Below are 18,047 nucleotides of genomic sequence, written 5' to 3'. Positions count from 1 at the left end.
TGAGTTTGCATTTCAGATTAGCCATTTGCATCCAAACCTTATGAATGTTTGATGTATTTTACTTACTTTATTATTTTAAAGACTGGTTATGGGGATTATTTTTTCATTTGGCTATACCTTCAGTATTGTGGCACTCCTTATATGAATCTAATAAAGGAATTTTCCCCCACTGTATCAATGAGTCAGTGGAAGAGGTTGCTGCTATGTATCCTTGCTTAGTCAAGGGCAGAAAACTACAACTCTTTCCCATTAAAACAGAGTCAAAATTATATTAGCCCCTATGCTTAGAGTACTTGCCTGTGTGCAGCCATTATCAATTCACCTTAAATTCAGCAAAAACCTACATAAGATGGTAATTCATGCAATATTTTCCATCACAAATTTGGAAGTTTTTCATAAGTGCTGTTGGCTTATTTTGTCTGTCCTTAATTCCAGTAATATAATAAATCTAAAATACCTGCATGGCATGATTTAAGGACTTCAATAAGCCGATTAATTTTTCTCTACCAAAAAAACTCAAACAAAACCAACCATAGGGAATTTAAACATCTCCCATGGAAAGCAAATAGTTACCCCTGAGGTGATCAGGCAGTTGGACTAGATGATTATTGTAGGTCTCTTCCAACTGAGCACTTCTTGTCTCTTGCTCTTCTCTAATATCAGAAACTTTCTGGATTTAATATTTCATTTTCTTTTTTACTACATTTGATAAAGTTTCCCTCTTTTATATTTTTTTCCTGTACTATTCCTTTTTTCTCCTCTTACATGAAAGCAAAGTACCTTTCATGCTCAATGAATGAGCAGGTCCATCCCTGGCAATACACCTCTTGTGACAATGGGCTCTATATATTTGCTGCCATGACCATGATGACAATTCCTGAAGAGGATTATAAAACAGTAGTATTCTAGGACCATGCTATTTATAGAAGTATCTAATTAATTGATGTTTGAACATCACCTTAGTTGCTAAAGATTATTTTAATTCAGCTAGAAAATTCTCATTTTTAAAGGGGAAGGGTGTGAGTCTACCATGTTTCTCAGAGCTTGCTTTATATCTGAGCAGGGAAAATATTTATTTCATTTGATATAGAGTACCAAAAAGAATTCATTTATTTGCTTTCAACCAAAGACTGTAAATGAAACTCTTAAATGTCATTTTTCTCTTATTTTATCACTCAGCCCACTTCAACCTAAATTCCTGAGGATGCAGTACTTCCATAAAGCCATTGTTGAATATTTATTGCTTCATTCTCAATGACATCTTTTCAAAGTAGTGGAATTACTATTCATTTTATTTTATTGATTTGTCACTGGTTTTCATTTTGGCAGTGAGTTTCTGCCTCAGCAACTGCCCATGTTTCAAAAATTCATTCTTTGGATATATTCTGCACCTTTTCCAAAGACAGCTAAAATAATCAGCCCAAAGCAAAAGATATAAAGAAAGGTGTGGAACAGGACGAAGGATAATGAAGATGAAAATAGAAAAGGAAAAAAGTTCATAAAGTGTAATCTAGTCTTCAGTTTCAAGTCTGTTCATTTTCCTTTAAAAATATGGAGCATAATCCAGTGTCAGCTGTTGTACAGGGCTGCATCACAGTAGTCCTGGGTTTCCCCAAAAAATGAGCACAGTCAGATGTGTTAGTGGAACAAATTGGTACGCGTGGCATGCTACTGAATGTGCCAAGAACAAGCTCTGGGGGAAAACTCACAAGAGACTAACAGACTGAGGTAAGTTAAAAATTATTTTAGTGCACCTATTAGATCTACCTAGTCTAAGTAATGAGAACACTAAGTAATAGCCAATTTGACTGTAATGAACAAAGAAAGGAGAGATGGTCCTTTGACATAAAAGAGAGCAGCAAAGTCATCCATGAGTATGATATAGTATCAAGATCAGATATTTAAAACACGGTGAGTGGGAAACAGAAGCACATCACTTTAAAGGGAAAAAAAAATGGGTATAAGAAGTTAAGTTAGATAACCCCACCCATCTTCTGCACTTTTAAATCAATGCAGAATTTGTCAGCAGTGGAATTGCATCAGCAAAGATAATCACCTAGGGAAATAATATGATTGCTTTATGTCACTCAAGGGCTATACATATTTCATGCTAATGAGATTATTTTGGCAGAAAAGAAATAGACAATAAAATGCAAAACCACAAAAAATGAAGAGCAAGGGTGCTATGCTTAGGAGCAGCTTATGCTTAGTGCTTACCCCTCTGTGTTCAAATACTAAGTAATGTTTCTACAAAAAACTCATTTGAAAGCAACAGAAGTGACAGAAAGAATCTCTCCAGAAAGAGATATTGGATTGACAGGCTGATGTGCTTACTGTTTTGAAAGCACAAGATTAATGTAGACATTTAGGATTCAGCAAATACAATTTATTCAGGGTTTTTTTTTTTTAATAGATGTCTAGCATCTTGCAGATTGTCCCTATTTTCTCTATGTGCTTATGTCATCAGCACTATATTTCAATAACTCTATGGGGAAATCTCTCCGAGTACAATTTAATACAGGGATTTGGTGTCCAATTATACAGTGGGAAACTACATGTAGAAAAGGATCCCTTTAAATGAAAAGGGTGACAATTTCACCACTGGAAGGGCTTTTCCAGCTTCCAGTAGTCAAATGGAAAGCTTGTTCTCTTAAGGAAAGTGAGGGGGAAATAGTACAAATATATTATTTTTCTGATGTTTTATATCAAACATTGCCATTAGGCCTTTTTTAAGACTAGCAACCTCCTGGACTGTTTCTAAGGGAGCAAGAGGCTATGTAGCAAAAGAGAAGACTTCCTTAGGCAGAGTCATCCTGTTCCATAAAAGCACCTATCATTTGCAGACCAGCAGACAATATTATGGTTTCCTATGCCATCAAAAGAAGCTTGCCCCCAACAGATACACTCAGGAGGAGTAGAGAAGAAGGTGACTTTCCATTTTAGGAACCCTGTCCATACTGTGTACACTACAGGCTACAGGGAGGACCCAGACATCGGCTGATAGTTCAGCTGGGATTTTTCCAACATTTTTCTCCCTGTTTCAGGAGGATTGCTTCATGGTATCTAAAACTGCCTGGCATGATACATGTGCTATTTGGCAAGTAGTAAAGGATAGTATAAACACGGCATCTGACTTTCTTCTCTTCACAATAATGTAAATCAAGATGACCACCACTGGAATTCAGAAACACACTGATATAAACTGGCATAAGAGCATTGCCAGGTTCTCTTTGGTGATGCTCGGGAACAAACAGCCTAATGCAGCCACTGTGACTATGCAGAGAAGAACCTGACCACACTTGGTAGTGAGGGAAATCACAGGTAGTGAGGGAAATCACATCACCCACTGCTGCCTTGTATGGCAGCACTGACTGACATGTGGCAGCACATTACATGGTCACATGGCTGCTGTCCCCAGCCATCCTGGCTGACAGATGCTGCCACCGCTGAGTGAGGACACTTAATCCCCTCATGAGTCCTCTCCTGAGCTGCCATGGCTTTCAGCCCAGGATGCTGAAATGTCCATTACCTTAGAAGAGAGGGCTGAAGCCTGCAGTGGTTCAGTATTGGACCTACAGTGAGATCTGATGGATCTGCCTTCTAGGACAGTCACCTCTCTCAAGAGGGCGAGGCAGCCAGCTGGGACCAAAACCAGGTTTAGTCACGCAGGTTTCATTCATATCCACAGAAGCAGTGCCTGCAGCTACAGGAGGCACTGTATTGAAGAATTTCACTGTCTGATTTCTGTTTTCAATCATGCATATTTAATATTCTCTCAATGCACTTGCTTTGAGAGCATTTTCAGCCGGATTATATTTTTAAAAACAGATTCTGTGGAGCTGTCATGCAAACTCACAGGATTTCAGTCACCCAAACTGGTCCAAACTGTGAGAAGTGGATGTTCTCCATGTAGGAGTAAATGCAGAGAGAAATCATAGATTTGGACAAACCCATGCAGAATGACACATTTTATACATTCATTTTAGTATACACATTTAGATAGTTGGGTGTCATTTCCAATACACAAAGCACAAGGCTCAAACAGTAATGGGATTAGAAAATGAAGCATAGATAGAGAATAATAAAGATAATTACTCATAGCCTCTCTGCAAATATACTCAGAGAACAGGACCATGACATGGCTTCTCCAGATATTTCAGCCCTTGATAGTGAAGCTAGTTTTTTGGGCCACTATGCAAGTGACAATTATGGAAGAGAAAATTTCGGAGGCACCTCAGTACGGTGGCAAATCCATCAGATGATTTATTAATTAGAATAATATTAATCAAAACTATGTATGAAAAGTGAAGGATATGCACAACTGTTCTAAAGATACACATTTTTGTAGGGTTAGGTAAGGTACTTTTTACTTACTACATGTTTTTGTACTACTATTTTTACTTTAAGTTTTGACCTGCCACAAGAATAAACATTTACCTTTAATTGCAATATTTCGTTGCCAAGTTAAACACTGCTTATGCACATTTTTAGTTGGTTTAAGTGTTGATAGCATAATACAAAGCTACTACTAAGAAATATGTGTTAAAAGTCTTTTATTTCACTGTCAAATTTCACAGTCTAGTAGAATACAGAAGCTAAAAAAGCTGCACAGTCATGCCTAGTACTGAATCATGTGTACAGATGTGTATTCCATAAATATGTTTTGTCTCTGCCAAAGGGTTTTCTTCCTGATAACTTGTTAAAGAAGATAAAATTCATGTCACAGAATAGAGAATCACAAGACTTTGTGCTACTTACTTCCCAGTTTGGCTGTTGTTTGGTTTGCCTGAAAATTAAAAGGTCTCCAGGCCTTATGCCCCTTTTCACAGTGATTAACATAAAGCAAAACAAAGCAAGAAAATCTATGTGTCTGTGGTACTGGTGAACTGTTTTCCTTTTGTGAGAATATGACCTAAAATCATTTTCTAGTGTGTGTGGTATTTAAGCAATATTACAGACTTGTCCCTGTTGCTTGCCTAGTTAAGTAGAACTGGATAAAACCTCTTGGGTCAATAGGGAGAGCACTTCACACATCAGCTATGGAGCATTCAATGCAATCACATGGAAGAGTATTTCCTGCCATTGATCAATGAACAATTCCTGGCATTTACAAGGCATCTTTAATCAGAGAGATAAAATTGCTCTGCAATGGCAATAAATTCCCAGAGTACCCCCCTGAATGAGATGACAAAGTTCTTGATTTACAAGTGAGCTAAGTAAATTATAGAGAAGTGAAATACTTGCCTAAGGTCAGATAGTAATTTTTTTTGCAAAGTCAAGAAAAACATCTAACTTTACAGCCTTTTAGATTTGTGGGAAATAGGAGTAAACTTTGTTACTATAGCAGATTGCTGGGTTTGTATCTGCCATTTTCTTACACTGCAGAGACCATAACCTCTCTGTAATGACAATGCAAAACAATGAAGAATCATATTTCCATGTAATTATGTTAGATTGTATGTAGATTAAGAAAGGACAGGGAATGCTTGAAGTGTGGAAAACTTTTTAAACTTCTGAACCACTGCTAGCTTTTGAACGAGGAGCTCCAACGCAGAAGCACAGTAGCACAATCCCGTATTCTAGTTCTGCTGTTACTTGGCTGTAAGAGGGACACTTGCTCTGAAGAAAGATATAATAGGCTGCACATGAAGTATACTTACAGATGAGGCCCCAGTTCAAACAGCAAAAATTCTCAGTACAGATATATCTGGGAACAGAATTGGTTTGCAAATGTGTAGATCTGTGAAGAACAGGCTATAAATACCTAGACAGATGTCAGAGTATTTGTTTACAATCCAGTTCAGAGCTATGGGACAAAGCATAACTTCTTCAGAGTTCCAAGGAAAAATAATCCGAATAGTAAAAATACCATAAAGATTTTTAGTTATTTTATCATCCTTGCTTTTATTATAAATAGGAGTGATGAACTGTCATGATTAATAGGATTTCTATTTCTGGAGGTTGTAGGGGATTGAAAACCCTCTTCCTCATGCAAATCAAATTGCAAATTATATCTAAGCCTTAGTACATTTAATAATATAGACAGTTAAAAAAAGATCCTTTCCTGTATATTCAGGGTCTTGTTCTGCTCTTTTAGCACTTCAGCCCTAATGGCTTCAAATATGTGCTTTGAGACCTGTTTCACACCCCTGCTTTCTAAATCTTATGTCATTCTTCCTCACAATTTTGAATTTAAATACATTAAAAAAAGACATTTATGGTTTAACATTTTAATAATGCTGCAGTCAGATTTTATTAGTGCTTCTCTGTTACATTTTGCATGAGACAGGAAAGAGTAATGAAGAGAATATCATTGTAGAGTTTTAGGCTTATGAGCTTAATGTATTATGATACAACAAAATGTATTATCCAAAGGTCTCTTTCTCACAAAGGCAAATGAGGGTACCATAGATATAGCAATATAGAGCAGTAGTCAAAGCAGCAATAACATTCTGTAATTGCAAAATCATTTTTGATTAAAATGTAATTTATTAAAAAAAAGAAAGAAATAAAGTGCTTTAGGATTCCTGATCATGGCTGTATGCACATTACTCAGCCTGTGAGAATAGACATGACCAGCTAAACAGAGCTATTTTGTAACTTGTCCCCAAATCCGCAACCATCTGGGCCGTCCGTGTGTGCTGGGATGTGAGGACCCACCGGCCCAGTAGGGCACAATGGTTGGAAGGAGTTGCTTTCTCAGGGAGTTCTCAGGACTGTTGAGGGGTTTCAAACTTTCCTGCAGCTGGGAGCAAAAACCTAATTAAAACCTTCTTGCTTTCTTCCCATGCTCTCTTTGCTACTCCAGCAGGCATGAAGGTAACTCCCAACGAAAGATGGACAGAGATTGCTTAGTATGGAACCAAATCCCCATGAAAGGTAGAAGGTGAAGGGCGCTCTTTTCGCTCACATTCCAACTTGCAATGAACCTTACTCCTTACTAGGAGTATCTTCGCAAACCTGTACTATACTGAATATGATTCCAGGAGAACTGATACTGGTATCTCCGCAGACACGGGGGGTGCACACACACACGACACACGCTCTGTGTGTATGTATATGTACATCCATAAATAACCTGCGGCCACAGCTCGCCGCGCTCCCCTCCGTCCCTCCCGCCCGGGCCGCGAGAGGAAGCGGCGGCGCGCGGGGGCGCGGCGGGCACGCGCACTACCCGGCATGCAGCGGGCGCGGGGCTCGCAGGAAGATGGCGGCGCCGCTAGAGGAGTACGAGAAGGAGGCGGGCTGCGTCCCCATCCTGCACCCGGAGGTGCGAGCGGCCCGCCCGCAGGGAGCAGGGCGCGGGAGCGGGGCTCGGGGCGCGGCCGGGACGGCGTTCCGCCGTGGGGCGGGGGGGAGCGGGGCTCGGCTGGCGGGCGGGGTGCACGGAGGGCGGGAGGTGCGGCGCCGCCGCCCCCCGCCGCCGGCCTGGGTGTGCGCGGCGGCGGTGGGCCGGGGTGGGCAGGGTCGGGCCGGGCCGGGCCGGGCCGGGAGGCGGGTGCGGGTGGCTGGGAGCGGTGCAAGGTCCGCCGCCGGCCCTCCGTGCGCCCTCGCCGGCAGTCCTGCCGGCCCCCGAGCCGGGAGGTGAAGCAGCGACGGGGGCAGAGGCGCCCCGGGTGGTGCCGCTGCACCGGCCCCTGAGCGGCAGCGCCCGGCGCTCGGAGCCCGCCCCAGCCCGGCTGCCCGGGGGGAAGCGGCTCGGAGGAATAAGTGTTTCCCCTTGGGTTTGGATGGCACTGGTCTGCAGCTCACCCGCAGGTCGGGGCTGGCCCCATCCAGCCCTGCGCTCCCTGCGTGGCGTGGGCTCACCTAGAGAGCCAGCGGTCTGTTTTTTTCCAGTGTGTTGATGGTGGGAGGAGTGTTTACAGGTAATACGTAGAGGTCGTTTCGTGCCTTTTTTTTTTTTACCCTTCTTTTGTGCCGCCCACCTTTGTCAGCAGCACGTGTGTATTCTTGAGGACTGGTATGATTGTTTTGAAAGGTATTTTAAATAGTTTAGAAAAGCTTTTATATGTGGACTTGTCACCTGATATGTTAAGGACCGTAAGAATTGATTATTTTCAGCTTGCAGAACAGATAAGTGCATATGTCAGGCTCCAGTTTTTGCTAAACAGATGGTGTCTTTTCCTTAAACAGTATCTTAAAAGACTGTTAGTTTATTTGATGACTGAAAAGGCTACATAGGCCTCTATATGTGGTCGTATATCTTACCTGCTCTACCTCTCTAAACTGTGCTCATGACTTTAGAATAGACCAGTCTGTTCTGAAAGGTAGTTAGCGAGCAATAAACCCCAAGTGAATGTCTCGATTGTTTTTGTTGTTGGTTGTTTTTTTTTTTTTTTTTTTTGGGTTTTTTTTTTTTTTTTTTGGTGTTTGTTTGTTGTTTGGGTTCTTTTGGTTTTTTTGGGATTTATTTTAAGGGATGTGTGTAGACTGTTGCAGATGTTTTTTCAGCCTAACTGGAGTCAGACCAAATGCAGTACCCTCGGTAGCAGTTTCTCATGATTTTCAGAAGTGACACAAGTTTTCAGTAGTGATCCAGACTGTAGGATGTTGATGTTCTTTGGAAGAAAGTGTTCTTAACTTGTGGAAACTTTAGGTAGGCAATCTAAGATTGAAAAATGGAATAAAAAGCATTTACAGCTTGTCAGAAATTTATTGTGTTTTAAAGATTGAAGACTAGTGTTTGTTAACTTGGAGTACATATTGTATAGGAATAACGAAAATATCTCAATTTAAATTTGTAGTCTAGCTAGTTAATCTGGTAGAATTTTATACTGTTCCTTTGATGCATAAAGTTGAATATCTGCACAAAAGATGGGAATGGAAGTTAATATATATTGTGTGCCGTAACATCAACTGGAATCTTTTAATATGCAATAAATATCACTAGTTTAGAGGGAGTTCTGTTCAGTTTTTCCAGAAGTGCTGAGCGTCTGACTAGATTTTACTTACAAGATAGTGTCTACATGGATTTCAGTGAGTGTTTCCTTATTCCCTGAAGTCTTTGTACAGATAAACTTTAAACAAGAAGGATGTTTTTCATGTTGGTGGTGAGACAAACTGGCTGTTAACACACTTCAGAAACGCTCTTTGAAAAACTTAGGGATTATGTGCCATAGCAGAGCTGTATTGTCACAGACTTGCCCACTGAACAATGCAGTGCATCTGTGTTCAGTCTTTTTTGAAGGTCAGGGGCCCTAATACATGGTGATCTCCACTTTTTAAGAAAATAGCACCATGTCCTTATGTAAGTAGTGACGTTAGAGCATATAATCAGTTTCAACATTTGTGTACATTTAAAACCGATTTTTTTATAGGACTGTCAAATCTTAACCATTTTTTTTGCTTCATAGTGCTGTTGTTTATTTTTGGTATCTTTTTCAGGTATTTTTGTATGCCTTTTATATGAGGCTTTTGCTTCTTACTGTCATTTGGTATTGACTAATTTGGATTACTTTCAAATTGTTTGAAGTTTTTGCAGGTTTTTTTGGGGGTTTTTTTTGGGTTTTTTTTCTTTTTGTTGTTGTTTTTTGGGGTTCTTTTTTTTAATGGATGTGTTTGTTTTTATCTGGGCTCTAAGGCTTTGTGTTTTGCCATGAAATACTATGAACACAATATTAATGTTGTAGGAAGGAGGTTCTAAGGAATAGTGATATTTACTTAAATACCTTCATGCTGGGAGATCCGTTTATTTATTTATTTGTGAAAGACTCAGTTTAAAGTCATTCAGTAATTTCGGTAAGAAGAGGTAGAAACAGATGGAAATATGAATGCTTTAGGAAACTTACAGTGGGAGTGCTTTTGAGGGGGTTTGTGTGGTACCATGCTGAATTCTTGGGCCTCCCTTGCTTCCTCCCTCATGAATGCAAGCTGAACTTAAGTAATAGACTCTTCTTTCCAAGGGTATTTATTCTGCCTTTTGGCAAGTTCAGTTTAGTATGACAATGTAGATCCCACTTTTCTAGCTGTAAGATTGCTAGTGGAACAACAAAGCTTCTGAAGATAATTTTAGTGGTGAAATACAACAAATAATATTAATTGAACATGTGATACTTGTAGGAGGATCTCATAGTATGTGATAAATGCTTGGAGAATTGCTGGCTGATACATCTTGGAAGTAGTTGTTAGGATTATTCCTGAACTTCATTGTTCCTAAAAGTCTTGGAGGAGTTGGTTTACTAGACTCAGATATTTTCTTTAGTGATTTGGACACAATATCAAAATTGTCAATAATAAATCTTGCAGACAAATAAGATGGATGGGTGCTAGGCAGGGATGATGGAACTGTACAAAACCATTTAGAATTCACGTGAAACTATGCTGGTAAAGCAAGGCACACCTTAAAGCAGCTATATTCAAAGTAGTGCACTGAAGGTAAGAAGCATATGCATGGGATTGTATCCCAAAAGTTATTGACTGATAGGATACAAATATGAACAAGCAGTTCAGCAGAAGTGCTTTGTTTAAAAATGTATAAGAGCAAGGAGATGATTTTTGGCTGAACACGTGGTAATGCTCATGATGAAGTTTTGTCTTTAAAAAATATTAAATAGTGAAGAATATGGGGAAGAATTAAAAATTATTTTAATAATGCCTTACAGTAAGTAAAAGGCCTGCAAAAGCCCTGTTCACCTTGGGAAGTGAAGTTGAAAAGCACAAGTGGTAAACTTGGAGGGTGAGTAATCATTATAGTGAAGGAAGGAGAGCAGTAGTGGATTATCCAGCTGTTGATGTTTTCAGCAAGAGTTCAGGGATCTTTCTATAGACCCAAGATTTTATTTCCACAAATGGATAACTGAGCTGTGTGTCAAATATGTGAGTATAGAGGAGTGTAGACTGTGTTGGAGTGACTCTGATTCATATACATGAATACTTAGGAATTCTCAGCAGGATTGGGAAGTGCATGGTCGACCAAAGGGAGCCCAGTGGGTGTTTGTCTCCAAGTGGACATGGCAGTGGTTGACCTGCAGTGTGATATGGTAGCTCCATTATGAGGGATGCAGAGCACCCTGCCATGGCAGAGTAACACTGGGCTAAGTAGTCCCTCCCTGCTGGTTTGCTTCCTTCTCCCAGTGTTTAGGTTTCTGGTGACAGAATAGAAAGCTCTGCTTCCTTTTATACAGTGCAGCCCTGCTATGGGAATGCTGCTCATGCTGATTGTTTGTTGTCCTCTGATTAAATTATTTTAATAGGCCAACAGACCTTCTGACTTTAAATTCCTTGGATCTTCTAAATAAGAGTGAATTCCTGATTCTTCTGTGGTAGGTGATGATAGGTTTGGATGTTTTATTCTGAAATTCAAGGGGCGGGGAGGCAGAAGAATCTTAGAAAATGGATTTTGCTTGTAATGCTTCTTTGTATTTGAAAAATATTCTAGATGTTGGCCTAGTATGGCCCTAACTGCCAAAGGTATTGCAGCTGTTGAGAGCTGCATCTCTTCCTAAATGGTAAGAAGTATTACTGGGAAGGAATATCTGGTTTGTTACTTCAGTGTAGTGCATTTACCAGTGTCAGGCAGTGTGGGATATATTTGGGAAAGATGGAAGTTACTGTTTATTATAGACACCTCTTGGCATTAAAAAAAATTTTGTCCAAGAACAATCTTCCTGCAAAGTTGAAAAGCAATTTTAACAGTTATGGGCTCTGTTTGACAGGAATTTTTCCAGATGGAAGACATCATTCTTATCTTTGTTTCTCTCCTTGTGGTTCAATTTGTAACTACCAAGGAAGTTAGAAGCATATATACTTGTATACCTTGTTGGTGATTTGAAGAAAACAAGTAAACCTACTGTGAATAGCTTTGCTCTAATTTTTTCTGTTTGAAATTTCAGTGAAAGGCCTGACTTTACCATCCAGCTCTATTCTCTGTGGAGTTCTGTAGATATTGTTGGTGTTGTACTGGAGTGCAGATTATTCTTAATTGTCCTGTATGGATGCAGAACTTGCTGTGTGGTTTAGTCAGGATCACTCCAGAGACTAGTCTTGCATTTGTGAGCTCATTCAAAGATCAGGTATCACTTATTATACTGCTTAGAAAGGACAACAGAACTGTGAAGTCTCACACAAATTAGCATACTTTATTATTGAAGATTGAGCCTTACTTTGTATATCTTGTGTAGCTTCAGAGGCTGAAGATGGAGAGGACTGCAGATCTAATCCAACTTTATATCACAGGCGAAAGTTTTTTTAACTAATTATTTTTATTACCAGAGTAATAAATTATAAAGTAAATTATAAAGTAATTATAAAGGAAAAAATAAAATCCGATGTTAATAGGTCATATTGCATAACTGGGAAAGTTGCCCTCAAATTTAATTAGTCTGTTTAAGACTTAAACATGTTTCTAGTCTGAATTTAATTTATTTCTGTTCATTACATCTTGCAAGATATCTGTCCAAATATAGGTCTGTCTGTACCTATTTAATATACTGACGATTATCAGTTCCCTACACTACTGTTGTGGTCTGCAGTCCTCCTGACCCTTTTGAGTCTCAGTGCAGTAGGTGTTGCAGGCACCTGGGAGCAGTGCACTATTCTGGCTGTGGCAGTAAATACCTTCTGGATGCCCTATCCCTGGAAGTCTTCAAGGCCAGGCTGGATGGGGCTCTGAGCTCTTGTGACAGGTGTCCTTGCCCACAGCAGAGGGGTTGAGCTAGATGGGCTTCAAGAGCCCTTCCAACCAAGGCCATCCTGTGATTCCTGCTCATCATTCTCCATAGATATATTTGCACTGGTCTTGTTGGGAACTACGTCACACTGGAAACTTGTACTCAGATAATGACCATCCCTTCGAGGTAGTTTCTAGTGTAGGTCTTTATTTTAGATAGGACTTTGCTTTTGTTGATATTTAAAAACCCTAATTTTGTCCTGTCCCAGTATTTCCTAAGTTGTATTAGTTGTTCCCCTTTTTCTCTCTCCACACACTCCCTGCCCTCCCCTCCCAGTAAGAATTATCTCTAACTGTTGTTTACTTCTGGGTTGCAATGATGAAATAGGGTGGGTCAAGGTAAAGCCTTGACAATATGAAGTGTTTTCATATTGACACTTTTCTGGGGGTTTAAAAATGGGAGCTACTGAAAAAACAAAACGAGCTTTTTTTGGAGCCTATTTCTTAACTAGAAGAGTAGGTATAATAGTCACAAAGTAAATCATAAGAATAAAGCTTGCTCGCCTGTAGTTTTTAATGCATGCAAGATAGACGACATTATCTTTCATTGTATTCTAATTTCTTAATCAAAATATCAGCCACTACTAACCCAAACACTTCGGACATGAATTGTATTTGACCATTGCTACTAATTTATGAAAAGAAAATGCCAGGTTTAATTTTCTGTGAAGCCATGGTACTAGTCTTTATAGACTGCTATATTACTAGTATTTGCTTTTTTGTTAGTTTTATATCAAAACCTAGAAAAGCCAGAAGTAACTTAAAATGGGAACTGTTTATAACCCGTGTGATCTTGTATCCAGACTGCAGGAGTTTCTTCTGGCATAATGAATAGCAATATTCACATCTTTTGGACTATATGGTTGACCCAAACAACCTGTAATTTATAGAAATTTAATACTTGTTGTTCTATAGAGAGCATTTTATTGGGTCAATTTAAATTTTCTTTTTTGTTCTGCACTTACCGAACATTTTCAAATTTAGTAGGTTTGTGTTTTTATTGACAGTTCTATCATTCTTACTTTGTAGTCTTAACTTTCGTTAACTTCTTATTGCTAGGGTGGTGCTGGCCCTTCTAGGGATAGGGAGGTATTGTATCCTTTTGCTAGCATTTTGTTTTTTCATACTTTTCTAATTTGTCATGGTCATTGCCAATGCTTCATTTAAAATTCTTACAAGATTTTTTTTTTACAGTTGATTTGTTACAGTGGCCTTTGTAAATGGTGCAGTTTTTCACCACTCTGGTCTTCTTCTCAATGGTAAAACACTTAAACTAGTTTTCAACTATTTAAAATTTTTGTTCTATGTATCTTCTTCTGATTTGGGCAATAATTTATTTTAAAGTTAAAAATTTGGTTTGAGACAGGCCCTCTTAATGCATAAGAGATAAATGTCTGGTTTGATCCGAATTTCTGTTGATTCACTTGGTTTTTACTTATTAAGCACAGGCCTTATTTCTCAGATTTCACAGAAGATTAGTCTTTCAACAGTGCTTGTTTCACTGTGTTTGCCTGTTTGCCTAGGAAAGTAATAAGACTTTATGAATATGGAAGAAAATTCACAGAATTGAGGAGGAAAATGTTTGTTTGCTGTTTGCTTGAAAACTGAACAATGTTGCCATTGGTACTGACATGTTTAGATAGGAGGAGCCTCAGTAAGTGATATTTCCAGCATGTGCACTGTCCTCTGTGGCTTTTCAAAGACAGTATGAGATAAAGATTTGACTTTCATGGTATCCTTGTAGTTGAGATAAACGCTGGGGTATATTACAAATGAGACTGTGGAGCAAAGTAGAAAGCTTTTTCTGAAGTCAAAGGGAATCTGGCTGAATTGAAGCCTTGGGCCTGTCACATCCAGTACATGGTGTAACATTAGACTACAATTGTGCAATTTTGAGATCTGGTAATTTCTTCCTACACTTATAGGATGCCCTGAGGTATGTAGAAGTGTTTAATTGATTCTCTCTATAAGGGAGGCGGTACCAAAAGTGGAGGGTAGTGGGAATGCCGTGGTCAGAGCTTGGAAAGCTGCTCAAGATCAGGAGGAGATAACTCAAGCAGGAGGGAGCACAGTAGCAAGAGAGGAAGGACATCAGAGTGTACTCTGAGAACGCTTGCATTGATGCATCTGAAGGATGCAATTTTTATGATTGAGTTAATCTGGTCTCAAGCCATGGTGGAACCCAGACACAAGTCCTCACCCTTCTTGGGGTGAGCTTTTGCAATTGTGTGGCCAGTAGGTGATTTGGGTGGTATTTGCTTGGTGAGTCTGTGACCTGATCTGACACCTTTGCTGTGCTGTTGTGAGAATGGGTAAGAGGTAATGGAGAAGGTGCAGCCAGGACCAGGAGTGTGATCACCTGCCTGACTGCAGATCACTTTTAGCTTGTCTTAAGCTGATTGTGATTTAGGTGCTTCCAGCTGCGCTCATATGCCACTGGTGCTTCTCTAGTCCCAGGATGAGCTAGAAAATGCATCCAGTAAAAATAAAACCACTGTGAATGACTTTCTGCCAGTTCACTAAGCCTACTTCTGGAAGGGTCAAGTGCACTAAAGCACTGACAGAAGGTAGATTGTGAGCTGGCAGGCCTGGTTTGAAAATTGAGGAGTTGGAGAGAATGGGATCCTTCTGCAGTGTTAGACCATGGATTCACTGAGCTGTCTCATTTGCTGCAGAAAATTGTCTGTTAGCATGATTAGAAACACCTTTCATGCACTTCCAAGTTGTGGTGGGTTAACCAGCCTATTTTTATTATAAGTGGGAATGGGAGTTTGCTCCATTGGCTGCTAAAAAGTTGAGATGGGAATGGTGAATTGAATTTTTTTGTAAAGATTGAGCACAACTTGTACTAACTTTTTTTTCTCTGTATCTGCCATGGAGAAAAGGGCATCTGTAGCTAGGCTGACTGCTCATTCTGTCGTGTGCACTTGCTGGTGATATAATTCTTGATGGGTAAAAACCATTTACCTTTGAAAAAGACTTTTAAGAATATCCTTTTCTGTGAATTTGAAAAAGAGGACTGTTTTTTTTTCTCCAAGTAGCTGAGTATCAGTGTTGGGCTAGACACATACTTGGGTGCATTTTTGAAGTTTAGGACTTTAAAAGAGTGGAATATGCAAATGGTTTTACATTAATCTCATGACTGACTCTTAATGCTAGGTCTTTCAGAGATTTTTTTTAGGTTGATGGCTCTGTAAGCTTGTGTATTGTGAAACGCAGATCTGTGTAAATCACTTGGAAAAAGAATAGTTTTATTTTTGCCAAAGTCCTGAGTTTTTTGGCTGAGAATATAATTCAACACTCCTTGAAAAGAAAGTCAGAAAGATAAATGTACATGTCAATGTAAGTTGCTGACTAAACAAAAGCTTTATAGTGAGCTTTACACCATAGCATTTTAAGCTTTTAATTTTTTTAACCATTACAAATGCTAATAAATGTGACATTTTAATATAGTGCTTGCTTTTGATGCTGTGTGAGCAAATGCAAAGCCTCTTGAAAAGCCCATTTCTATTCCTAAAGTATAGGAAGCTATAGTTCAATTTAGGAGCATCTTTAAGGAAATTACTAGAAAACAGTTGACTGGTTGTGGGTGCTTGCTTTGAAGAAAGGAAACTTATCATTATCAGCTGTACTTTAAATCACATGAGCTCTGACCTCTGCATAGAGCAGTTGGATTAAGGGCTCTAGCTGAGCATCTCTAACTCGTTATGTAAAAAATTAGATCTGTGTTGGAGAGTATGCAGGATTATGGTCTCTGTGTGATGCCTGACTTGCATGTGGGTGGAAATCTGTAGCAGCAAAAGGACTGCTTTATGGTGTTTGAGGTGAGGCTTTTCTCAATCTATTTCACCACTTTTTAAAGAAAGCATTGTCTACTTAAACTATATATTGATTTAAAAAAGATTGTGTGTTAGGCAATGTTTTTTTCCCATTGTTTATGTATTCTATAATTAGCTACTCTATGGATTTTCATAAATGGATCTTTTTTTGTGGTCAGGAAACTGTGCAATTAGACCAAAATTGTAGGAGGTAAACTGAACAGACTTCACAAAATGCAGTAAAATGTAAAAAGTAATGGAAAACGGTAACAGAAATATTATTGAATGGAAGCTTATTTTATCATGTCATACTCATTTTGTGTAATTCAGTGCTATAATAGGAGTAGGGAGAATCCTAATGTTAATGGTTAAGGATCAACATAAGGCAAGTCTGATGGTATATATTTGCAAGCCAAACACTGAACATTTTTTTTTAAATGCATAATTTGATCAGTTAATCAAACAAGTGGTATGGCTTGTTTTTTTTTCACATGGAGAATGTAGTCTGGTTTAGGTGGAAATTTTCTAGCACGGATAGCTAAACTGAAGGTGTATATGAATCATTCCGGGCCAGACAATCTAACAGCTCATAGCTGCTGAATACTCTGGTGCCTCAAAGTTATGAACCTACATAGCCCTAGAGAATTCTTAACTTTCTGAGCTAGGTGTTTGTGTGAATATGAGAAGGATCAGACTCTTCTCACTTGACGATAGTCAACAGTTAGATTAGCTGTTGCAGCAGTAGATATTGGGAGAAAAGTTCTCTCCCAAGTAGAGAAGAAAAGGCTGCTCTTATGCCTGTAAAGAATTTATGGCGATTCTCTCTAATATTAAGAAATTTTAGCCTCTGTTTTAGCAGCCCTGTGAGTTGCAGAGTTAGCTAAAGGGGTAGGGGAAGGAAGAGGATCTTTCATTAAAAATACTAAAATACCAGAACTACCTCTTTTTTGTTGGTGTGTTTTATCAATCTGCTTGTTTATTTTGGGAGCATTTTTCTATTAATGTTAGGTCATGAGTGACTAATCTTTGTGTATATAAATGAATGTGGGTTTTTATAATATGCAAATAACTATATAGAAATTTGTCTGTATAGATTCTTGCACCTTTTTAAAAGTAGGAGGAAAATGGTAAGAGAAAACTATAAACCACTATATTGTAGTAAATGAAATATAGAGAAACTGAACACACAAATATGGGGGAAGGAATTCTTTAATACTAACCTCCACCAGTCCCTGCTAAATGTAATTCACATACATGAGGGTTATTATTTAGCTTCCCTGAAACAGTTGCAATCACTTCCAATTTGATAATGATTCTCTGACTACAGCCAGATATGAAAATAATGTAGTCATCAATTAAAGAAGAAATTATTTTGTTTCTGTTAAGAAACAGATGCAATAGTATGCAATATTTTATGGAAGGTAATACTTCGATTTCTAAGTTTTTATTTTGAAACCTGTTAGTATTTTCTCTTTAAGTCTCAATGATCTTGGTCACCATTCAGAATTTGAGTGATTTTGATCATGGTATAGCTTCCTTGCAGCAACATTGCATAATGT

At 38.8% G+C, this 18,047-nt stretch overlaps 1 protein-coding gene across 1 annotated transcript in view; it reads left to right on the top strand.

Moving 5' to 3' along the window:
- The first annotated feature begins 7,195 nt into the window (after nt 1-7,195).
- ZDHHC17 (zinc finger DHHC-type palmitoyltransferase 17) overlaps nt 7,196-18,047 on the top strand; it is a 70,829-nt gene continuing 59,977 nt past the window's right edge. The window contains exon 1 of the mRNA XM_053977530.1: nt 7,196-7,270. Within this exon, the coding sequence (XP_053833505.1) occupies nt 7,208-7,270 (63 nt within the window). The 5' untranslated portion in view covers nt 7,196-7,207. The remainder of the gene's footprint in view (nt 7,271-18,047) is intronic.

This window comes from Vidua macroura, chromosome 5, assembly GCF_024509145.1.
Source record: "Vidua macroura isolate BioBank_ID:100142 chromosome 5, ASM2450914v1, whole genome shotgun sequence".
NCBI classification, from domain to species: domain Eukaryota; kingdom Metazoa; phylum Chordata; class Aves; order Passeriformes; family Viduidae; genus Vidua; species Vidua macroura.
This window is presented reverse-complemented; position numbering and strand designations above follow the sequence as displayed.